This window comes from Saccopteryx leptura, chromosome 1 (genome assembly GCF_036850995.1).
Source record: "Saccopteryx leptura isolate mSacLep1 chromosome 1, mSacLep1_pri_phased_curated, whole genome shotgun sequence".
In the NCBI taxonomy this organism is placed as follows: Eukaryota; Metazoa; Chordata; class Mammalia; order Chiroptera; family Emballonuridae; genus Saccopteryx; species Saccopteryx leptura.
Window position 1 is genome coordinate 374,422,372 of NC_089503.1, and position 24,837 is coordinate 374,447,208.

General features: G+C 51.4%; 1 protein-coding gene across 2 annotated transcripts in view; it reads left to right on the top strand.

Annotated features, from left to right (window-relative positions):
* CLIC5 (chloride intracellular channel 5) overlaps positions 1 to 24,837 on the top strand; it is a 173,701-nt gene that overhangs the window by 121,151 nt on the left and 27,713 nt on the right. For both annotated transcript variants that reach the window (XM_066359285.1, XM_066359286.1), the window contains exons 3-4: positions 786 to 911; positions 12,799 to 12,905. In XM_066359285.1, coding sequence (XP_066215382.1) covers positions 786 to 911; positions 12,799 to 12,905 — 233 coding nt within the window. The remainder of the gene's footprint in view (positions 1 to 785; positions 912 to 12,798; positions 12,906 to 24,837) is intronic.

Below are 24,837 nucleotides of genomic sequence, written 5' to 3' on the forward strand. Positions count from 1 at the left end.
TCTTCTCCCGTTGTTTACTTTTTCTTGCTTCCTCCATCTAATGCTTCCTACTCGGGACTCCCACTAGAAGTGTCACATCTCACAGAGAGCATTTAGGGTGAATCCCGTCTTCCAGCTCTGATCATAGACGTCTCCGTCTTTTCTTCTCCTCTTCCTACTCTTTTCTCAGTGCGACCCGAACCTTCCCCCTTTCCCTGCACTGGCCAACTCTTCTTCCCCTGACTTTGCCCCATCCCTACCCTTGCAATCCCACCCGCTGGGGAAGCCCAGAAGCACATTGATGGGCATGATTGATGGGCATGAACAAGCCCCCCCACTCCCACCCCCCCGTCAAGCACAGGGTCACTCAACTTCCTGTTGAATATACCCTTAACAACACAGAAGGTATTTCTTAGTATAAAAGGGCGATCATTGAACTAATGAATATATACTGTTTGGAACTCTGGATAGTGCATTTTTGTTAAGCTAACAGGTGATGGAACTTTTGAAAGCAAAGTCTAACCTCTGTCCTGGGTATTGAAAGTTTGGCACTAATTTAGATAGTCGCCTGTCATTTTCTTTCTCTTTTTAAATAGTACTCAGCTCCTTCCTCTTGACTTGCTTCTCTCTCCCGGACTTCCTGTGTCCACGTCCCATCCCCGCTTACACCATCTTACACGCCGGTCTGTCTTTGCTGACAGGCACGTTAGACAGTACGGGGAGTCTCATTTACAATAAGTTCCCGGTTTCCCTGAATGTGGGGTGCCCTGGTGCCAGCCCCCACCTGAATCTTGCTCTCTCTACAGAAAGCCAGCCGACCTGCACAACCTGGCCCCCGGCACCCACCCGCCCTTCCTGACCTTCAACGGGGATGTGAAGACGGACGTCAATAAGATCGAGGAGTTCCTGGAGGAGACTCTGACCCCTGAAAAGTAATGAGCTGTTTATTTCCGGAGCTGACAACAGGGAGGGGTCCATGTTGGAACTGAAAAAAAAAAAAAAAATCACAGTGTTAATTTCAAGGAGGCGGATTTCCAAAGGAGCCTCAGTGATTCAGAGCATAGGACCCTCTTTTCAAAAAGAGAGTCTGGGATGCCCCTCCTCACCCCCAAAGGACTGTTGATCTCAAAACTGCCCCACAAAGTCTAACCCCAGGAGCAGGTGTCCCTGTAGAATGGAGCAGATCACTCCCTCCTGAGCTGAGTGACTTTAGGAACAGCAGGAAGGTTAACCCTCCAGCCCTCTAGAGAGGGTCCTCTCTCCAGTTCCCTTTGCCTGGAAGACCCCCCAAGGGAGGGCTAAGTCTCCCTCGTTTCAGAACGAGAGCCGAAAGGTTAGTCAAATGAAAATAAGCCAGGAGAGAGGTAACCCATGACTATTAACCACGCCACCATATAAGTAAGAGTCGTAAATCGGAGCAGGTCTGGTCTGAGCTCATAATGAAACAGGAAAAGACTGACTGAAAGCAGCATCTCTTCTGCACATGAGCACAGGGGAGGGAGGGACCAGAGGGCTGCAGGTTCCCGTCAGGCACACCAGCTGCTCCTGATGGGAAATAAGAGCGAAGAAAAGGCAGAGGAATTCTAAAGGTAGCTGGAAACTAGCGTGTTCCTTATACTGAACTGTAACTGGGGATTAAAACAATCACAAAGTGGGTTTTTTATTAGAAAAATAATACTGTGTACAGAGTTCGAACTTTACCCTGTAGGCTGGGTACATGGAAAATTTCTAAGACAACAAGCTGGAGAGTCAGTTTCAGGCTTAACATTCAGGATGGGGTGGGGTGGGGGAGATGAGGTGGGCCGAGGATGGCAGAGTTGGAGGTGGAGAAGTCAGTTGGGAGGAACCGACTGGTGACAGTCTGGGCGTGACAGACCGGAGGGTGGAGCTGAGGCGGTGTCAATGAACTGGGGCGGACGGCTAGGAAGGATTCAGGACATACGAAGTAGGTAGCGTAAGAGAGACTTTACTAAAAGCCACTATCTTGCACTTATTTAAGGTTTTATTTATTTATCAACACTTATGTTGCCCTCACTTTGTGTGCCACAGGCGATATAAGAGAGTATCCTCATTTTACAGTTGGGGAAACTGAGGCACAGAGAGGTTGAGTAACTTGCCTAAGGTCATACAGCTAGCAACTCATTGTTAAAATTCCCAGTCGTGCTTGGATTAAGACTTGAACAGGTATACGTTCTTTCTAAAAGTATTCTTTGTTACCCACATCAGGACGATTAACTTGCATGCTAAGAGTGGGGATCGAGCTATTGGAAGCAGACTTCTAAAAGTGAATTAGCTGGCAGCTCCACCCATAGCACCCAGCTCAGCCACTGGCATCTCTGAACAGGACAGCAGCGTGCTGCAAGGGCCCCCACCCCGGGGAAGTGGGGGGCTCAGCCTTCATCCCTCTCCCTCGCGACTTGCCCTCATGGTTGGCCCTGGTTTGGTAGGGGGAATGGAAAATTGAAGCAATGAGGAGCACAGTGTCCCACCGGGTCCCTTTCCAGGTGGATGGATAGAGACATGCAGGGGCTGGGCTGAGCCCTGAGCCCAGGGGTCCACTCCTGGTTCTGCCGGTGATGTGCTGTGACCCCTTGAACCAGACCGTTCATTGCTCCCAGCCTCAGTTAGCCTCCTGTAAGACAGGTGACCCCAGGGCCTTTTCTACTCTCAGATTCCCCGCACCCACCCTGGCCAGTCTCCTCTGCCCCATCCAGCCATGCCTTTCCCAGCTGTCACTCTAAGTCGGGGGTCTCCAGTACATTCACCGTGGGACCAAGGGGCCCACGAGAGCCCTGGAATTGTATGCTCCACGTGTGCAGTACAGTGTTCCAGAGGAGGGCCGTCATCAGATTGATTATTATTGCATCAAATTCTGACGTTGCCATCATCCCAACGGAACTAAGCGAGGTTGGACCCGGGTGCTCCCTTCTCCGCCTGCACCGTCTGTGCAGTTTATCTGTCCTGCATCTGCTTGCTCTGGTCTGGGTCCCTCCTGGACTGCAGTTGAGTGTAGGAGGTTTCCCTAAGTGCGTTCCTTCCACTGCAGTGACCCGCAATCCACCAGACCCGAGTCGCAGAACCCTGGAACTGTTAAAATGCACAATTTCAGAAGGCCACCAAGGTGGGGAGGGAACCTGGTGATGACACAGCCCACCATTTCAGAGCCCTCAGCAGTGTCCCTTAGCTGCCTTGGTGCAGGTCAGACTGGGGCAGGTGCCACAACCACCCCCTGGTAAATGTCACCAAGTCAGCACCACAGTCCCCCAGAGGAGACGCACTATTCTGCCCACAGCTAGACACCAGCCTCTGCTGGCTGCACACTGACGGGCGAGGGCAGGGTGGGCGGCCTGCGTCCCGAGGCCCCCGGAGAAGCTCTGCCTGACCCTCGGGCTCTCTGGGGAGCAGCACAACCCCCATAACTGTTCCCGCATCACGGGTCAGCCATGTGTTTCTCATCACTCTGCTGTTCGTCAGAGCTGCCAGAGAGCCAAGAAATTGTGGGAGCCTTTTCTCCTTAACCTTGTTGTTTAAAGGAAAAAAAAAAAAGCACATACAAACACTCCAACATTTTATTTTTAAAATCACATTTGGTCTCACAAAGCATTTGGTATCAAAATAAGGAATCCAGGAAGTCAAAAGAGTTTTTCATGAGACTGACTCCCGCCCCTCTCCTTGGCCTGACCCAGTCAGCCCCCACCTGGGAAACGCCGGGGTGGGCGCTGGGCCGTGCTGTTCTTTACCCCTGACCTCTGTGGAGTGGCCGGAGTCACCAGGGCTCGGGACCCAGAGTCAGAACACCCGACTCCGGCCACCTTCCTGCAGTGTTTGTTCTATGACCTGGGCAAGCTTTTCTCCCGCTCCAACCCTCCCCGGCTTCTCAGAAAACAAGGGGCTGAAACTGCCTGGCCTCTGAGGTGCTTTCCAGCAAAAGTTCTCTGATCCTGTGAGTTTTTCAGAATGCTTTTCCAGGGCTGGTGGTTGTTTAAAATAACCCTCATGCACAGATGCGTGATAAAACTCAGTGGGGGGTAGGTAAGCTGATAGCGTCTAGCTACACGGCTTGTTATTTAGTCAGTCAACTGGCGAGCGATTCCTGAGGATTCACAGACTCTACGACAGTGCCAGAATTGGAAGATACTTTGAGTTCATTATGTTAAGAAGTTATTCCAGATCTCTCGCAGGAACACCCTTCTAGCCCTCTGGGAGGTGGAGAGGCAGCCGCAGTCCCAGTGACAGAGGGCATGGCGGCAGTGGGTGTGGGCTTTGATGTCAGAAAAACGAGTTTGAAGCTGTCCCCCAGGTGGTGTTGCTGTAGCCAGTTAACCACAAAAATCTCAGTAGTTTAACAGCACATGGACTTATTTCTCATTCACGCAACATCAATATTGTGGTCATCATTCTATGGACATGAGAATTTATTTATTTATTTATTTATTTATTTATTTATTTATTTATGACAGAGACAGAGAGAGTCAGAGAGAGGGACAGATAGGGACAGACAGACAGGAAGGGAGAGATGAGAAGCATCAATTCTTTGTTGCGGCTCCTTAGTTGTTTATTGATTGCTTTCTCATATGTGCCTTGACCAGGGGGGCTACAGCAGACGAGTAACCCCTTGCTCAAGCCAGCGATTTGGGCTTAAGCTGGTGAGCCTTGCTCAAACCAGATGAGCCCGCGCTCAAGCTGGCGACCTCGGGGTTTTGAACCTGGGTCCTCCGCGTCCCAGTCCGATTTTCTATCCACTGTGCTATCGCCTGGTCAGGCTAGACGTGAGAATTAAATTAAATAATTTAAGTACTGTGTCTATAGTGCGGCCCTGTTCCACCTCTAGTTCTTAGAACGCACCTCCTCCAGGCTCCTCGGCAGGAGAGAGCGAGAGGCAAGGTCACGCAGAGAGCGGAAGGGCCAGGGCTGCGAGCTTGCGTCACTCCCCCTGCCCTCCTGCTGGTGAGAACCCAGTCTCCGGAGCCCAACCCAAGAGGGAGACGCTGAGAAATGCAGAGAGGCAAACGAATGCTTCTTGAGCATCAGTGGTCTCTAATTGCTTAAAGCTTTTCTAATATTGAATTCTCACAACTATAGCATAACGACCATAACACTGATCCCGAGGGACTAGTGTAGACCATGGTGCTGCTCAGCTGGCGACTGACAGAGAGGCTAGTGTAGACCATGGTGCTGCTCAGCTGGTGACTGAGAGAGAGGCTAGTGTAGACCATGTCTACAGCTGGTGACTGACAGAGAGGCTAGTGTAGACCATGTCTACAGCTGGTGACTGACAGAGAGGCTAGTGTAGACCATGGTGCTGCTCAGCTGGCGACTGACAGAGAGGCTAGTGTAGACCATGTCTACAGCTGGTGACTGACAGAGAGGCTAGTGTAGACCATGTCTACAGCTGGCGACTGACAGAGAGGCTAGTGTAGACCATGGTGCTGCTCAGCTGGAGACTGAGAGAGAGGCTAGTGTAGACCATGTCTACAGCTGGTGACTGACAGAGAGGCTAGTGTAGACCATGGTGCTGCTCAGCTGGCAACTGACAGAGAGGCTAGTGTAGACCATGTCTACAGCTGGTGACTGACAGAGAGGCTAGTGTAGACCATGTCTACAGCTGGCGACTGACAGAGAGGCTAGTGTAGACCATGTCTACAGCTGGTGACTGACAGAGAGGCTAGTGTAGACCATGGTGCTGCTCAGCTGGCGACTGACAGAGAGGCTAGTGTAGACCATGTCTACAGCTGGTGACTGACAGAGAGGCTAGTGTAGACCATGGTGCTGCTCAGCTGGCGACTGACAGAGAGGCTAGTGTAGACCATGTCTACAGCTGGTGACTGACAGAGAGGCTAGTGTAGACCATGTCTACAGCTGGTGACTGACAGAGAGGCTAGTGTAGACCATGTCTACAGCTGGTGACTGACAGAGAGGCTAGTGTAGACCATGTCTACAGCTGGTGACTGACAGAGAGGCTAGTGTAGACCATGGTGCTGCTCAGCTGGCGACTGACAGAGAGGCTAGTGTAGACCATGGTGCTGCTCAGCTGGCGACTGAGAGAGAGGCTAGTGTAGACCATGGTGCTGCTCAGCTGGTGACTGACAGAGAGGCTAGTGTAGACCATGTCTACAGCTGGTGACTGAGAGAGAGGCTAGTGTAGACCATGTCTACAGCTGGTGACTGACAGAGAGGCTAGTGTAGACCATGGTGCTGCTCAGCTGGCGACTGAGAGAGAGGCTAGTGTAGACCATGTCTACAGCTGGTGACTGACAGAGAGGCTAATGTAGACCATGGTGCTGCTCAGCTGGCGACTGACAGACAGGCTAGTGTAGACCATGGTGCTGCTCAGCTGGCGACTGACAGAGAGGCTAGTGTAGACCATGTCTACAGCTGGCAACTGACAGAGAGGCTAGTGTAGACCATGTCTACAGCTTGTGACTGACAGAGAGGCTAGTGTAGACCATGTCTACAGCTGGTGACTGACAGAGAGGCTAGTGTAGACCATGTCTACAGCTGGTGACTGACAGAGAGGCTAGTGTAGACCATGGTGCTGCTCAGCTGGCGACTGAGAGAGAGGCTAGTGTAGACCATGTCTACAGCTGGTGACTGACAGAGAGGCTAATGTAGACCATGGTGCTGCTCAGCTGGCGACTGACAGACAGGCTAGTGTAGACCATGGTGCTGCTCAGCTGGCGACTGACAGAGAGGCTAGTGTAGACCATGTCTACAGCTGGCAACTGACAGAGAGGCTAGTGTAGACCATGTCTACAGCTTGTGACTGACAGAGAGGCTAGTGTAGACCATGTCTACAGCTGGTGACTGACAGAGAGGCTAGTGTAGACCATGTCTACAGCTGGTGACTGACAGAGAGGCTAGTGTAGACCATGGTGCTGCTCAGCTGGCGACTGACAGAGAGGCTAGTGTAGACCATGGTGCTGCTCAGCTGGCGACTGAGAGAGAGGCTAGTGTAGACCATGTCTACAGCTGGTGACTGACAGAGGGACTAGTGTAGACCATGGTGCTGCTCAGCTGGTGACTGAGAGAGAGGCTAGTGTAGACCATGTCTACAGCTGGTGACTGACAGAGGGACTAGTGTAGACCATGTCTACAGCTGGTGACTGACAGAGAGGCTAGTGTAGACCATGTCTACAGCTGGCGACTGACAGAGAGGCTAGTGTAGACCATGGTGCTGCTCAGCTGGTGACTGACAGAGAGGCTAGTGTAGACCATGGTGCTGCTCAGCTGGCGACTGACAGAGAGGCTAGTGTAGACCATGGTGCTGCTCAGCTGGTGACTGACAGAGAGGCTAGTGTAGACCATGGTGCTGCTCAGCTGGTGACTGACAGAGAGGCTAGTGTAGACCATGTCTACAGCTGGTGACTGACAGAGAGGCTAGTGTAGACCATGTCTACAGCTGGTGACTGACAGAGAGGCTAGTGTAGACCATGGTGCTGCTCAGCTGGCGACTGAGAGAGAGGCTAGTGTAGACCATGTCTACAGCTGGTGACTGACAGAGAGGCTAATGTAGACCATGGTGCTGCTCAGCTGGCGACTGACAGAGAGGCTAGTGTAGACCATGGTGCTGCTCAGCTGGCGACTGACAGAGAGGCTAGTGTAGACCATGGTGCTGCTCAGCTGGTGACTGACAGAGAGGCTAGTGTAGACCATGTCTACAGCTGGCAACTGACAGAGAGGCTAGTGTAGACCATGTCTACAGCTGGTGACTGACAGAGAGGCTAATGTAGACCATGGTGCTGCTCAGCTGGCGACTGACAGAGAGGCTAGTGTAGACCATGGTGCTGCTCAGCTGGCGACTGACAGAGAGGCTAGTGTAGACCATGGTGCTGCTCAGCTGGTGACTGACAGAGAGGCTAGTGTAGACCATGTCTACAGCTGGCAACTGACAGAGAGGCTAGTGTAGACCATGTCTACAGCTGGTGACTGACAGAGAGGCTAATGTAGACCATGGTGCTGCACAGCTGGCGACTGACAGAGAGGCTAATGTAGACCATGGTGCTGCTCAGCTGGCGACTGACAGAGAGGCTAGTGTAGACCATGGTGCTGCTCAGCTGGTGACTGACAGAGAGGCTAGTGTAGACCATGTCTACAGCTGGCAACTGACAGAGAGGCTAGTGTAGACCATGTCTACAGCTTGTGACTGACAGAGAGGCTAGTGTAGACCATGTCTACAGCTGGTGACTGACAGAGAGGCTAGTGTAGACCATGTCTACAGCTGGTGACTGACAGAGAGGCTAGTGTAGACCATGGTGCTGCTCAGCTGGCGACTGACAGAGAGGCTAGTGTAGACCATGGTGCTGCTCAGCTGGCGACTGAGAGAGAGGCTAGTGTAGACCATGTCTACAGCTGGTGACTGAGAGAGAGGCTAGTGTAGACCATGTCTACAGCTGGTGACTGACAGAGAGGCTAGTGTCGACCATGGTGCTGCTCAGCTGGCGACTGAGAGAGAGGCTAGTGTAGACCATGTCTACAGCTGGTGACTGACAGAGAGGCTAGTGTAGACCATGTCTACAGCTGGCGACTGACAGAGAGGCTAGTGTAGACCATGGTGCTGCTCAGCTGGTGACTGAGAGAGAGGCTAGTGTAGACCATGTCTACAGCTGGTGACTGACAGAGGGACTAGTGTAGACCATGGTGCTGCTCAGCTGGCTACTGAGAGAGAGGCTAGTGTAGACCATGTCTACAGCTGGTGACTGACAGAGGGACTAGTGTAGACCATGTCTACAGCTGGTGACTGACAGAGAGGCTAGTGTAGACCATGTCTACAGCTGGTGACTGACAGAGAGGCTAGTGTAGACCATGTCTACAGCTGGTGATTGACAGAGAGGCTAGTGTAGACCATGTCTACAGCTGGTGACTGACTAAGAGGCTAGTGTAGACCATGGTGCTGCTCAGCTGGTGACTGACAGAGAGGCTAGTGTCGACCATGGTGCTGCTCAGCTGGTGACTGACAGAGAGGCTAGTGTAGACCATGTCTACAGCTGGTGATTGACAGAGAGGAGGAGCTCGTTCCACGGCAGCTGGAAGAGTCAGGAAAAGAGCTCAGTGCCTCTTTTGTGACTGCCTCCCCGGTGCCACTGTAAGGACAGCCGGTGGCTCACCGAAAACCACAGATCCCACTGCATGTCTTTTAGTGAATGAGCCAGATGCCCTCCACCTCCAAGGGTCATCTGCTCAGGTAGCAGAGACGGGACGAGGCGAGCACACAGCCAAGGGTCGGGAGGGTCGGGAGCAGTGGCTGTTTTCAGGTGAGGGTTTGGTGAGATGGGGAAGCAGGAACGATGGAGAAGGGACAGAGGGGAAGTCTGCTCCACTTTTCAGCTCGTTAGAAGAAGGCGGGTCAATGCCCAACCTGCCAGGGGAGCCCCTGAAATCAGCAAAGGTCACTCCCTGAGGACAGGAAGACTGACCTTTTTTTCTCCCAGTGCAGCCTCAACATCCGGGTCAAGGCCTGGCCGCTGGCAGGTGCTTACTGCATGTCGGGTTAATTACACTGGGGCCTCGTGCTCAGTGGTGTGGTGGTCATGGGTTAGTCAGTCAGATGTCAGCTGGGACTCTAGCCAGTCAGGGCTCTTCCCTCTGCAATTATACATATACCAACTATTTGTTGCTTCCCAGAATGAAGCTTAAGTGTATGAATGCAATTGCAACAAGATACCTTAAAAACAGAGTGGAGAGAAATTGCAATGGTTAGAGCAGAGGTCAGAGAACTTTCCTGTAAAGAGCCAGAGAGTAAGTATGTTTGGCTCTGCGGGCCACACAGTCTCTGTCACAAGTCCACGCTTATAAAGCGAAAGCAGCCACAGACAATATGTAAATGAGTGGACATGGCTGTGTTCCAATAAAGCTTTATTTATGAGTACTGAAATTTGAATTTCTTATTATTTTCACACATCACAAGATAATATCCCTCTTTTGATTTTGTTTGAATCATGTAAAGGTATAAACACTATCTTAGCCCCCAGGAGGTACACAGACCGATGTGGGGCTGGATTTGGCCACTAGCACAGATTGCTAACCTCTGAGTTAGAGAACTTCATCCTTTCCTTGACTGTCACCGGACCACACTGTGGCCTCATTTCAAAGATGTTTCTATAAATGAAATGCTATTTTCTAGCCTTTGAGAGAAAGAGAATGGACTCTAGAGCTCATTCATTGCATATTTAAAAAGATAGGCAACTATGGAGCTGCAATAAATGTACTTAATATCCTGTACAGTGACCTCCCTAAATCTCGTTACTGAAATCTGTGAGATTAATATTTGAAGACGCACTTCCCCTAAGGACACATTCCCGATGGGACATTACGCTACACAGCAAAGTCTCAGTGGGTCCCAGTGCTTACAGCACTTTGTCCTCCATCTTGGGGCTGGTACGACCGGCCCATGTTGGGCCCACACTGATCATGAAGAAATGATCAGATTATTGGAAGTGCGATGAAATGATAGGATTAAAAAAACAGCAACTAACAAACCCAAACAAAAATGCATTTTCTGGGTCCTTTTTTCTTTGCATTATTACCTTATCAAAAAACAAAACAAAACAAAACAAAACATTGGGCATTGTATTAATAATGTAAAGCAATCAATTTTAAGAACAGACCAGGTTTCCCTGTGAGAAGGCCAAAACAGGAAAAGGTTATCCTAAATTCCCATTCATGGCTGATTACCTGGCATTGTGCAGAAAATGCTCTGTGCCCCCAAAATCAGAGCAGATGAATCTGATCATTCTGGGACACTGGGGAAGACAGACGTGTGCAGAACTTGTGCAGAGCGCCCCCTCCTGGTGAGTGGAGAGAGTTCAGCTACAGTGCTCTGCCAAGCTCCAGAAAGGGTTTGGGGACTTGGAGGGTAAAACAGCACAGTCCGAGCTAGAGGCCCGGGAGAGGGAACTTAAGGGCTGGGCTTTCCAAAGGGAAACTGCCTGAGCTGAAGTCCTGGCTCTGCCACCTGGCCATGTGAGCATAGAGAAATTGCTTAACTTCTTTCTGCCTCAGTTTTCTCACCTGAGATATGACGAGAACCGTGAGGAATGAATGATGAATGGGTGTGAAGGGGTGAGTGGAGTGTCTGGCACTCAGTAGGCACTCGGGACACGTGAGCCTTGGTGCCCTCAGAGAAGCGGTGTGCGGGGTGGGCCGAGAAACTCTGCCCTGGTGGCGGAAGTTGGCTTCTCATGGGGCGCCCACCACCTACTGTCCCCGGGCCCTCAAACAGTCACTTAACCTCGCTGGTCTCCATTCGCGCTCCCTGTGACGAACGAGGGTGGTCATGCTTTCTGTATCTGCCCGAGGGCAGGGGCTGGACCCAGTGACCTTCCGAGGACTTGTCCAGTGGCACTATCTGAAAATAAACATCTACCGCACCTGACCCGTGAGTGGACAGTGCTAGCTAACGGGCTAGTGGAGGAGAAAAAAAAAATAAAGAAAAGAAAAAAAATGAAAGAAAGAACAACAAGTAATTTTTAAAGGCTTTTTGGTTCAAATTATTTAAAACATTAAATAAAACAACAAAACAAAAAGCCTATTTTGCTTTTTAAATAAAGGCAACCAAACAGCTGACAGCTGACAGCGACTCACCCAGACATCACGAAGGCTCACGTGATCAGTAATCACGATAACCAAGCCCTTGTCTGACGTCTGCTCTCTCCCCGGCCTGGCCCTCCACGTAAAGTGCTTGTGAAATCGTTGTTTTTCAATCAGAGTTGCTCATTTTGATGGTGCGAAGTGGGGTCAAAGCCATGGATTCCCACACAAGCAAGTATATACCTCACTCTGTCTTAAGGTGAACAGTCTTATCCCCTTTTATCTTTTATATTCTTCTGGCTTCAAAATGAAAGAACGGGCAGGAGACAGGGGCTAGGTCATTGCAAATCTGTATCCACTCTTGGAAATCAAACAATTGAAAACACTCATCCTGCTGATGGAGCCTGGTCCTTAGCTTATTACTGCGCACAAATGAAGACTGAGCAAAGGATAGTTCAGAAGAGGGCCCTGGGTAGCCTGCCTTTTGAGAAGTGGGTTTGAAACCTCACTGCCGAGTTGCCTAACATCTCCTTGCTCCCAGAATGCGCTCCTGGCGGCCAGGATGTAACCATGGGCCTGGCAGGGGATGGTTATGTTATTTTATTTTATTTATTTATTTTCATTTTTTTTGTGGCAGAGAGAGAGTCAGAGAGGGGGACAGTCAGACAGGAAGGGAGAGAGATGAGAAACATCAATTCTTCATTGCAGCTTCTTAGTTGTTCATTGATTGATTTCTCATATGTGCCTTGACCGGGGGGCTACAGCAGACTGAGTGACCCCTGGCTCGAGCCAGCAACCTTGGGCTCAAGCTGGTGAGCCTTGCTCCAACCAGATGAGTCCGTGCTCAAGCTGGCGACCTCAGGGTCTCAAACCTGGGTCCTCTACATCCCAGTCCGATGCTCTATCCACTGCACCACTGCCTGGTCAGGCTGGATGGTTATTTTAATATGCATTGGGGAAACGTTAGGGACCTTGCCTGATACAGAGGCAAGCTTGTTCAGAAATTTGGTTAGGGCCCTGCGTTGGTGCATTATTACTGGTGGTCCAGGAGGAGGACACATCCTGGGCCCTCTGAAGGGTGTTCCGGGTCCCTGCCTCCAGATTTTGTCCTTCCAGACAGCTCACTGGCCTCTGTTCTTCTCTGCAGGTGAACTAGGGCTGAGGTGCCCACCCTCGCTGAGAGATGTGTAGATACAGCTAGAAACAGGAGTGCAGCTCGTGATGGGGACAGAATCTCCCACCAGAGGGCTCCACGTTCTCGCTGACCCGAGAACCCCGCCTGTTTCATTCCAGGTACCCCAGACTGGCTGCAAAACACCGGGAGTCCAACACAGCGGGCATCGACATCTTCTCCAAGTTCTCTGCCTACATCAAAAACACGAAGCAGCAGAGCAATGCTGGTGAGTGACGCCCTGCCCCCAAGGCCCCCTGGCAGTGCGGTCCCTGCCCAGGGCATCTCAGAGACTCACGTCAGGAGGCACCTGGGAGCGATGCTGCCTGTCATTCGCCCACCCCATGGCCCCCTTGACACAAGGGAGGGCTACGGAGCCTGCATTCTGGCCAGTGCGGGGCGGGGGGGAGGGAAGGCCAGTAGGCCTTCCAGCCGCGTTGGAGGGAGGAATGCTTTGTGCGCTCTGAGTCAGCTCTGCAAAGAAGGGTCCATTTGTCCCAAATTTATGACCCTGTCTGTGCTCTCAGAAAGTCCTGGTTGGAACAACAGCTTTCTTCTGGTCCCCGAGAGACTTCTCAGGGGGCTTGTCAGAGGCCCTGGTGGGACGGCGCCATCACCGTGGTGGTGCATGCTGAGGGCAGCCCAGCTGTCTGCACTCTCTCCGGGGCAGGAGCAGAGGGTGCCGGGAAGCCACTTTTCACAGCCAGGCCCTCCCTCCATCTGGGCTCAGTACAGAGCCCAGCGCTTGGTCCTCTTGTGCTGCCGCTCGGAGGGCTGTGAGCACCTTACTGAAGCTCACAGCCCTGCTAGTCCCTCCTTGGGCATTGTTCCAGAACTAGCGAAAGCGGTTGGTGTAGAACCATCACACTGAGCATGTGCAATCCTTGAAGAACGGCTAGGGAACTGTTCGGAGAAACGGAAGCAGGAGGAGAAGGTTTGCTTGCCCTCCAACGGGAGACTGAGCCAGCCTTGCAGACTGGAGCCTGGGTGGGGCCCAGCACAGAGCCGCAGCAAGCACTTCGTGCATCTCTGTGAATGCAGAACCACCAGGGAAACAAACGTATGGGGGACCGGATCTGGGCGGTACATGCCAGACGCTCCAGGAGCTCAGAGGAGGAAGGCAGCTCTTGAGATCAGCGACGTTCAGCCGGTGTGCCACAGAATTTTTCAAATATGCGATATCTGACTAATTTAGTCAGGGGCACTGACAGCTTTTTCCCTTAGATTGTCAAATTAAAAAATGAAAAAGACAACAGCCAACACAGCAATAACTATCTGATGTGAATAAATCAAAATGATACCTTTTTTTTTTTGTTTTGTCAGATTGGCAAAGAATGTATTTTTGGTGTGCTGCAAAATGTTACTAATTAGTTTATGTGTAGCGTGAGATGAACAAGGTTGAAAATCGCTGCTTTAAGTCCAGGTGACCAGGAGAGGCAGCCATGAGTGGGGGAAAGGAGAAATTCCAGCAGGCACAGAGTGGGTGCCAGGGGAAGTAATTAACTGATGGACAGTCACTGAGGACCTGGGTGGAGCCAGACCCAGAACGAAATTCTAGAAAAAGACACTCCCATTCCTTGAGGTCTCATTGATACAGAAGAAAAGGCCTGAATTCACATCCAATAACAAGACAGGAGATAAGTAACACCTTACTCCAAGGGAGTCTGAAGGGCGATTAACCATCCAGGGAAAGGAGAAACAGTATCTGCCAAAGGTGTTCCAAGAAGGAAAAATTTCCCTTCAGGGCCTTTGAGAAAGCATCTTGAAAACATTTCAAATGCGTCATAAAAATTAAAAGGGCGTCAGTTGTCTGGAAACATGAGATGGAGGTTGCAGGGCGGGTGGGAACACAGCAGCAGAGCCAGGGAAAGTGGCCAGAGCCTGCATTGCTAGCCTGGGAGACTGGATTTTATGGCTGGGGCAATGGCAGCCATTAGAGGTGTATGAGGAGGCACTCTAAGGAGAGTGGCCTTTTAGGGACTAGAAGAAGAAGGAAGCAGAAAATATTTTTAAATAGATTCAGTGCTGTTGCTCTGTTGCATTTAGATCCTGTGGTAGACTGAGTAGTAACCCCACTCATTCCTGTCCACCGGGATCTCAAAATGTGCTCTTATTGGGAAATAAGGCCTTTGCAGATGTAATTGGTAAACAGTCTCGAGATAAGATCACCCTGGGTTTCGTGTAAATCCCATGACCAGTGTCCTTATAAGAAGAGAAGAGGCACACGGAGACACAGGGCAGATGGCCATGTGAAGACAGAGCAGAGATTGCTGGAGGGCTGCAGCCACGGGCTAAGGACCTCGGGGGCGACCACGGGCTGTAAGAGGGAAGGAAGGCTTCCCCTCTGGAGCCCGGGGAGAGAGTGTGGCCCCGCTGACTCCTCGAGTTCGAACTCCTGGCCTCTAAGACTATGAGAGACTAGGTTTCCGCTGTGTTAGGCCGCTCAGACTGTGGTACTTTGTTGTGGACGCAGCCCCTCAGCTCCATCGTGTGGAAGGGCAGTTACTGCCACTTTCCTGGCTGAGGACTCAGAGGCAAAGGAGAGGACCAGGGGCTTGTCCCCGCCTCCCCTCCATCCTCCCCTCCCCTCTACCCCTGCAGAGCTGGCTCTCCACCCTTGTTTTCAGGTTCCACACCCAGCGCCCTCCCCGCTCAGCAGCAAACTTCTTCCTTCATACTTGTCAGGGCACCCTCGGCAAGTTTATCTCCTCTGAGCCTTCCAGATTTTTCAAGTTATAAACGGTATTTACATGTTACCCGTGCATACAGTTCTCCTGTCCCCAAAGCCAAAGCTGCAGTTCCCACTGAGCATCGCGGATGGATTTCTTATAAACTCAGCGATCTCCAGCTTTCATTGTTTCCACATTTTCTGTTTCACCCTGTTTTCCTCCGCGATGGGTTTTGCCCTTGTGACGCCTTCTCTCCCTAACTCATGAGCATATTTCAAAGCTCCGGCATTTTTGCTTTCCCAGAGCCTGTCCCCCAGGTCAGAGTTCCCTGTGCTGTTCCCTTCGGCTGCTCTCCCTCCCTGCTAACCATGGTAACGACAGCTTGCCCACGCCCCTCCCTGCCCCTTCGCTTTGCCTTCCCCGACTCCATACCCCCTGGCTATGGTCAACTGGGTCCAAAAGTTCTTCGGCTCAGCAACCAGAGGCCAGGGCTCCTATGGAGAGGAGCACCATGGCCCCACCCCACAGAGCCGAGTCCCCGTGTCCCCTGAGACAGCCCACACCCCCTCTCTGCCCTGTCGAGCTCTGTGGTCGGAGTGGGGGCCAGGCTCTCAGTGGTGGTTTTTTTTTTTTTTGGGGGGGGGGGCTTTGTTTCTGGATGTGCTGTGTGTCCCCTGGCTCAGAGGCAGGCGACTGCCTTGGTTCAGACCCCAGAGTCACCTCATGCTGACATTGCGCAAGTGACAGCACCTCTGTGTGCCTCGGTTTCTCCCTCTGTTAAACGGGGTCATAACGGTACATACCTCGTAGGTATGCTTGGAACAATGTCTACCGCTGGGTTCACATGTCAGCTTTGCTGTGAGCCCTTGTCCAGGGTCAGATAGTTAGAGCGCAGCAGAGATCCCTGGGATGAAATTGCCATGTGAGGCTATATTTACATATATTAGTGCGTGTTCTTGAAGAGGTTAGCACTCGAGACTACCTTCCAGGATCACCCACACTTACGGCGGGCAGAGGGGAGGGGGTGAAGGAGGACTAGCCAATGAGGAAGAAGGCAGGGGTGCGGTGGGAGGGGCCATGAAGATGAGGAAGGAAAGCTTTTAAGAAAAAAGGAGTGACCCGTGGTCTCAACACTGCAGAGAAGGCCATGGAGAGACTGCGTGTTGTGTCCTCTCGTGTCCTCCCCCCTCCCCGCCGCTGCCCCCCACCATCCTTCTGTTCTTCCTCAGTTATCATCAGATCCTGACCATGTGAGCGCGGGCTGACCAAAGAGGCAGGGCTCCCCCGGAATGGAGAGACCACAGGGGATGGGACCAGAGCCCACCTGGAGGGCCCCTGTGGCCCAGAGGACGGACAGAGCGACACCGCGTTTAGTTTTGGCTACAAGAGTCCCTGCTCTGGGTCCTACACGTCACCTGTTCCATCCAACAGGGAAAAGTGACGCCATTTGTTCGGTATTGAAGATCTATCGCATTTTGAAGCAGAATGGTGGGGGCAGGGGGTGTAGGCTTCACCCATCCCACCGCGGGCACAGCCTGTGACGTGCCTGGACAGACGGCATCAGCTCTGCCCTCAGCCGGCAGCCTGCCTCTGCCCGGGCTGCTCGGCCCCAGGGGCCTGGCCCTCCGCCTGGTGGCCTCCCGTCTCTTTCTGAACGAGTTGCTGTTAAAAACCCTCACATCCTGGCACTGCTCCTTGCACTGCGCTCTGGGACGCCACCGTGCCACACAGACCCCCGGTGACACTAGGTGGGGCAGGGGGCCCACACTCAGCAGCTCGCTGTCCCTCTTGCCCTGGGACATCTGTTCAGCTCCTTCGCTTACCCCTTCCCCTGAGAGGTTTGTCACCCCACCTCTCCATCGTATGGTAGAGAGTCTGGGCCCATTCCTCTGCACACCCATCTCCTGTTTTGCGTTTCGTGCCCTCAGACTGCCGTCGGAACAGACTCTGGAAATCTCTGCCAAAACCCCCTGGCCTTCAAGAAATTCATCTTAGCTTCTTACCCTAACCTGGGCATACAGTACTAAGTTTATATTTCACAATCTCTCCTTTTCTTTATCCTTTAATCCTATGCGACCTACTGGTGGATTTCACTCTTTGAACGTAATGCGTGTTCCAGGCAATTCCCAAATGGATCTGATGTGCATCTTTAGTTCTCGACTCTGACTCATTTATTTTCAAAGCGCCTTTAAATGTTCTCCCGCCCCTACCCCGTTTCCCCAGACACGGGTCGTGTTCTTACGTCCTTTCCCCCATTTTCTTTCCGGTGGGAGAGAACGTGGGCGTGTGTAGGCAGGCAGACTAAGAGAAGAACCCAGTACGTCTCCTACTCCATCGGATCCGGACATCCCCTCCAGCATCCGGCTGCGCGCCCACTTCCCGCCTCGGAGGGGCTGGCTCTCTTTCCCCTTCTCCGGTCTAAGAAGTCCCAGCCCCACGCTCTCCTCTAATCCATACAGTGTGTGCAGCTTCATGGCTTTTCCTCACCACATTGCCACAGTCCTTTTCCCCACATATCTGACGCACATCTCGAACTGCTGGCACCGTCTATTTCTGTGCTGAATGGTGTCTGGCCCGATTGGGATGATCTGGGGAATTTCAAGGCTCCTGTGGAATCCCGCCGTCTCTTCGCTCTCCGGGTCTGGCTTCCTCTCGCGTTTCAGTCTCTGCATCCTGGTCCTTCTTTCTGTTTTCAAGTTTAGTCTCCACTTGTTCCGGAAAGACTTTATAGCCGCTCATGGGGGCACGTAAAGTGAAGCCACATACCTTGGAAGGAGGTGAGAAAGAAAAACAGGGGGGACCATAAAACAGAGCGCAGGGTGAGCTAGAACAGTAAAAACCGCCCCCAGAGCCTCAACGCGCAAGACAGGTGGCCGACCCCACACGTGGCTTCAACCTGGCAGACAGGGGGGGCCCGAGAAGTCAGAGGGGACCCCTGGTCGGCTACAGTTTGGTTCTCCCAGAAGACAAAAACAAACTGACCTCCCAGAAGAATGGCAACTATCCCTGGTCTGGGGGCTTGAGTCGTAGGCACGGAGAAGTGATACCTTATTTTCTGTGACTCCCTTTCCTGTTGGCTACAGCCTCCGGGAGACCGGCTTCCTGCAGATGGGTTGTCTCTCTTTCTTTTTTCTCCCCATCTTCTCTTGGGGACTCACGCGACCTCCCCGCAGCCTCAGGCCCATGTCACCAACATCCCTGTTCCCTCTTCATCCTTTCCAAGATTAAAAACAGCCTGCCGACGCCTGTCTCTTTTTATTATGACTGACAGGTCCCCTTGCTCTGTTTGCACAGATGTGCCCCTGACCTCTATGGAAGACACTGTGATCTCTTAACATACTCCTCCTAAAATATCTGCCTTAATAAAATCCTTCTAACTTCCTAAAAACTTTCCCTGCGAACGGGGGCTGGGCTGGATGCGGTGCTAGGTGTTCAGACGACAGGTCCCATACTCGGGTTGAGTTGTTCCGCCAGCTTTGTCCTTCATTAGGTAGAAGTGCAGTGGCCATATTTCCTAAGCTGAATGTCAGAGGTCTAAGAAATTGCCTTCATTGGAAATAACCCAATGATAAGAAACTGGTACTATCCCAGAAAATCCAGGACACATGTCCCTTGATGAAAAGCACTCGGCTGGGGCTGAGCCTTCTGCTCCCTCTCCTCCTCAGTCCAAACCCAAACCTGGTTGCCACCGCAGGGGGAAGGAGGGTGTATCACTGTCCCCACCCCACCACCTGCTGGCCCTGGACCCTTTGCTAGAACAAGGGTCACCATTAACCGCGAAGTTCTCTGAGTAAGCGTCTGTTTCCAAATAAGGGTTGAAGTTTCCTTTTCTCTAAGGCTTGTATCAGTGGCTTCACTTCCCGGGATCGACTCTGAGAAAGCTGGTCATCGTACCCACATGCCCTGAAGGCTCTTGGGGTAGTCTAGATCTCTCAGTAGGCTCATCTCACCAGGGGGATGAATTCTCAATGCAGATCATGCTTGGCGGCCATGTGATTGAAGGGTTACGTGTGGCTCTTATCACAGTATCAGTTGACTCCTCCTGCCTCTTCCATCTATCTTTCCCTTCATCCTCTCCCTGGAGCTCATCTGAGAGGAAGTGCCGGCAAACAGGCTGAGCTGCATTCCTCCTTCCTGCCTGTCTCCTTCCTCCATTCAGGCCTGAATCTGCAAATCACTCCTGTTTCCGTCTCTTCTGAAAGGTGCCCCCGCAGTGGGCCAGGCTCCTGGATGATGTTGCAGGAAAAAGAACCCGTGTGTAGCCCTGGACATCTGCCCTCCCCTGCCGTGTTCTCCGTGGTTGGGGCCCACACCAGCTCATCCCTGTCTTGGTACCTTGCCGCCTGTCCGGGGGAGCCACACCAGCGAACTCCCTGCCCCTGCACTCTGCTCTGCTCCTCCCCACCCCAGTGTTCAAAGAGCCTTCCTCCCGGCACAAACCCCTCCCGCGTAGGAACATCCATAAGACGCTTTAGGTAAATGTGTTAAACAAGACCGTCCCCATTTGAGGTACAGAAAATTGAGGCTCACAGACTTCAGTTCAATATTAAGAAGTTTACAATGAAATTTATAGAATGGGCCGCCAACTAAAGAAGTGAGTGTCCCATCAGTGGGACGGTCCAAAAAGAGGCTGAACCTTTGGAGGTAGGAACAGCCTAATCTAAGGTGTCATCTACTGTAAGACACTATTATTTTATGTACCACTGAGAAATAAAAGATGCTTTCAAGTAGAAAAAAAAAATTCTTTCACCTAAACTGTAATATTTGGCTTTCAAAGGTGTCACATGTGAAAATAACGTGCATCTTAGTCTTGATGCAATATGGTAGTTCGTTCGTGCAGCCCTTTCTAAATCAGACATTCTATTGCTTCCTTTAGGCTCCTGTAGTGAAGTGTTAAGCCTTCCCTTCTGCTTGACCTTGAGCCACCTTGTTGGAAAGAGAGTCAAGGTCAACAGTGCTTCCTGATCTCCTGGGATAGCCGTCTTAACCCCACACCCAGGAGAGCGTCACTTCTGTCTGCCTCTCCTGCCTGGAGGGGGCACTTATCTCTTAGGTCAGGGCTGGCAAACTTCTTTTTGGAAAGGGTCAGACAGTAAATATTTTGGACTCCGCAGACTGACTCTGCAGGCAGTCACAACTGCCCCGCTCCGCCCCTGACAATACGTCAACCATGGATTCCAAGAAAGCTTCATTTACGAACACTGAAATTTGAATTTCACATCATTTTCAGGAGTCAGGAAATACTCTTCCTCTTTTGACTTTCCCCCAACCATCCTAACATGTAAAAGCCACTCTTCGCGTGAGGGTAGTGCAAAGATAGGCGGTGGGTTGGATCTGACCCTTGGGTAGTGCAAAGATAGGCGGTGGGTTGGATCTGACCCTTGGGTAGTGCAAAGATAGGCGGTGGGTTGGATCTGACCCTTGGGTAGTGCAAAGATAGGCGGTGGGTTGGATCTGACCTTCGGACTAGAACCTGCCCGGCTCTGTTTTAGGGAGTCCTACAGGCTACAACAGCAAGTGCTCTTAATTTCTATTCCTCATCTCCAATAGGGAGATTACAACAGGGCTCTTTCTTGTCGCATTGTCACGTTAATTAAATGAATTAATGCAACAGAGCACTAAGGACAGACCCTGGCACGCAGTAAGCACCAATATGTCCCAGCTATGGCAGCCGCTGTTGTTAATTTTAGGGATCCTCCTCAAGGCAAGCCTGGCTTTTAGTGTAATGTAGAAGCGTGTGCTGCCCTCTTCTGGCCGCTGGAGGAATCAGCGCTAGACACAGCCAACCGCGTTCCTCATGGGAGGCCTGTGGATATTTTCTAGCATCTGCGTACAGAGCCTCAGCTTTGCCTAAGTTTTGGCTGGGGTTCCCCGAAGAGCCCAAGCCTCCTTTGGGGACTCAAAGCCCCCTTCCATCATCTGTCCCCCACATCCAAGGTAGGCATGTCACCAATCCCGGTGGATTCCCCAGAGGTCGCTGGCTGCCCGCCTCATGACAAGCTGCCCCCAACTTCTTCCTCCTCCTTTTCCTCTCCCTCTTCCACCACCTCCAATCTTTACTTTTATGAACTTCCTTGACCTAAAATAGAAAAGTGTCTGAAAGGATTCAAAGCGGCCTGGGAGGGCTGTTAGCCCAGAACTAACAAGCCCCTGACTATCAAAGGCCCGAGCTTGCTCTCCAGGCGGCATGAAAGCAAGCTGCTGTCAGGGGCAAGGGCTGGAGGAGGGTGTCGGGGAGGCGAGGTGGAACATTTTTCCAGATTCCCCAGGATGTGGCGAGCCCTGTTTAAAAGAGAGCGTGTGTATTTATTATTTCAACCCACTTCAATCACAAGGTGCTTACTTGCCTTCTCCTCTTCCTCCCTGCCTGCCCCGGGCCCCCGGCCCCCACATTATAGGGTGGGCTCAGTCTGGAGGATCGGCCTCTCTGGGGGGTAGGGGATGGGCCCGGCCCCCACCCACCCACATGCAGCCTCGTGCTCCGAGCTGGGCGTTCGAGCAGTGGGTCAGAAGTAGCGGGAACGTGAGTGATTATCAGGCTGCTCAGAAACACAAGTCCCGGAGGTGGCAGTGGGACTCTGCGTCTAGTCTGCCAGAAACACAACCCACTTTCCAAGGGGGGAGGTGTTTGGAGGAAGACAGCTGTGTCCCAACTCAGGACAACTGGTTCCCTGGAAGAAGACCTCTCACTGAGCCCGGGCTGTTATCATGGGGGCAGGCTCCCGGGTGGTCCCCGGACCACCACAGTGGTGAGGATAACGAGGTGACTGTCTTGCCACTTCCTCATAAAGCAGCCATTGCTGTCTCCGTTCCGAAACGCCTCTGGTCATAAAGGAACCCTTCAGGCCGCCTTCCTTGGCCACCCCTGCGCGTGCAAATAGCCAACCCCGGAGTATTTTGTTTGTTTGTTTGTTGGGTTGAAGTTTTGCTTTGATTAGCATTCTTACAAGGAAAAACAAATAGCCTGGGCTCCGAGGGACCCACCTCGGAGGATTGGCGCGTCCTGAACAGACGCACACCCTCACACGCGCAGGGTCCTAGGAGCAAGGCGGCCGGCAGGAGCGTTATTTCCTCACGGCCCCGGGATTCCTCCAGAGGGTCTTTGAATTGGTTCATTCTGCATCCTGGTTACGGATGCAGATGCTAGCAAATTATAACTTAACAAACCTTGCTCCTGGAATGAATCCTTGGGCAGTCACAAGGAAGGCCAGTTGGTGGCCACGTGGCTTGTGAAAGGGGGCAGCTCCGGGAGGGAGGGGGCGGATGGGAGAATGGAGAGGGTCCTGCGTGGGTGGGCGCATTCATTAGTGGAAAGAGCGGGTGTTAGCTCTGTGGGCTCCCGGGCTGGGGTAGAGCAGAGACCACCAACACCATTTCACGTGGTGGAATTTCCCCACAGTCTGACCCGAATGAGTTCTCCTAGTCTGGCCTGGACTCATATCAAGGCCTGGGGAATAAAGGAACTTTAAACAACTAATATGAACAAGAGCTAAATGCTTTTTCACCTCTGGCTACCTTACCTCATCCTGTGCAACTGACACCTCTTGTCTTTGTGTAGTCTACACGTGGAAGCTAAATATCGTTCTCTCTTTCCTCCCTCTCTCTTCACACGCACCGAGCTTACATGTGTTCTGCAATTTCTGTACACTAGCAGAGGCCATTGTATATCTCTTTGAATAAACAAGGTCATATACCAGTTAATCTGAAAAAAAAATGCACCTGCATGTAAAGTTGTATCAGTAACAGGATACAATATGGGTCTCACAGCTTCACCTTTAAGCACAATAGTGTATGTGGGTGTGCATGTCCACAATTCATCATCACAGTTGATTTATAACAAGGCCTGCCCTCCTAACCCCTTGTCTGTGATCAGAGCACAGCTCCGAGAAAAACTCCCTATTCGCTGTCAATGTTCAGTGGAGAATAGTGCTGGGCAAATTGCATGTAGAGTGGGTTCCCTGGTTTTGGTAGAGCTGGAGCTGATGTTGACAAAATGGGAAATCCCAGTGGGGTGCTGAACCTTCTAACAAAAATCTTCAGACACAGTTCTAAACTTCCCTTGTCCAATCCATTCCTCCCTGGCCTGGGAGGGGTAGCGTTCTCTCTACCTCATGCCAGTAAAGCTGAAGCATGGTTCGGAAGATGTGATGTGGCCAGTGGCCACTGTCCAGTAATGGATATGGGACACACCAGGCATTTCTCAGGTTCTAAACTCTTTTTCTACAAACTAAATAATAGTAAAATGCCAGGATGAAACCAGGGGTAAAATCCAGTCCAGTTTTCTGAATTTATCAGCTGCTTAGAGAGGATAATTTCTTGCAGAAAAGAAGGTGCTATACAGAACTTTGACTCTACAAGCCTTAACCTTCTTTAAAAGCCTGCTCTGGAGCTGTCTTTCAGGAAGGTGCCCCAACCCTCTACCCCCACCCAAGCCCACTCAAGAATTTGGCCTGTGTAGCCTCGCTAGCCAAAGAGGCGCGTAAGTTGAGGATTTACGTGTCAAGTGACCTGTCATTTCGCTGGCTTTGTTATCCAGACCACTGTTCCATTGGAACATACATTTGAGTCCCCTGGGGGTCTTTATATCTCTTTATATCTCTTTGAATAAACAAGGTCATATACCAATTAATCTGAAAAAAGATTTACAATCCAGGTGCTGATGCCATGGGTCTGGGGTGAGCCTGAGAGCTCCCAGGGGGTCTGCTGCTGCTGGTCCAGGAGGTGGCTTTGGGAAGCAGGGCTCCAGGCAGAGGTCTCCACGAGGGACCATTCATTGTTATTGTCCTGAGAACCCGGCTCAGCATCTGACTCGCAGCAGGCGATCAATAACATGTGTTCAATGAACAAACTATAACCCAAACACTCCAAGATGCCCTTACCCTGTCTGCTTATTTACCTGAGAGATAGTGAAGGGGCCTAACCTGACTCATCAATGTCAGGGGCACTTCCTGCAAGCCACTTCCTGTTCCGGCTTGGCCGGCCCTCACCTTTAACCCTGTGGCCAAATTTTAGGCATTGCCATTCTTTTGATTATCTTTGAAACTTCTGGAGCCTTCATTTAAAGTTTTTGATGTTCTATGACTAGAACTGTCTACCAGCTGAGAATATGCAATAGTTTAACAACCTCTGTTAGATTAAATTAAATCGAGCTTCATTGTGGGAAAACAATAACACAAAAATGTCAGAACCAGTCAATCAAAAAATGAGTATAATAATCTGAACAGTTCTCCTGAAGATCCTCAGCGTAGTCATGGTAGTTTTGTCACGTTTATTTTTATAACTACATCTAAAGAAGGATTATATTCACTGTTAGAGGTGAAACTTCAAGAATCAGAAGAGAAATCGCAGAAGACGAAATTCTAGTGATACTCCATCCAGCCAGAAGCCAGAAGTCAAAATATTTTTCTGAGAGCCCTTGAATTGTAGTAACAAAAATGTTTCTCTGTGCCCATGTCCAGAACCTTCTTTATTCCTGAGTATTCCGGAGAAGGG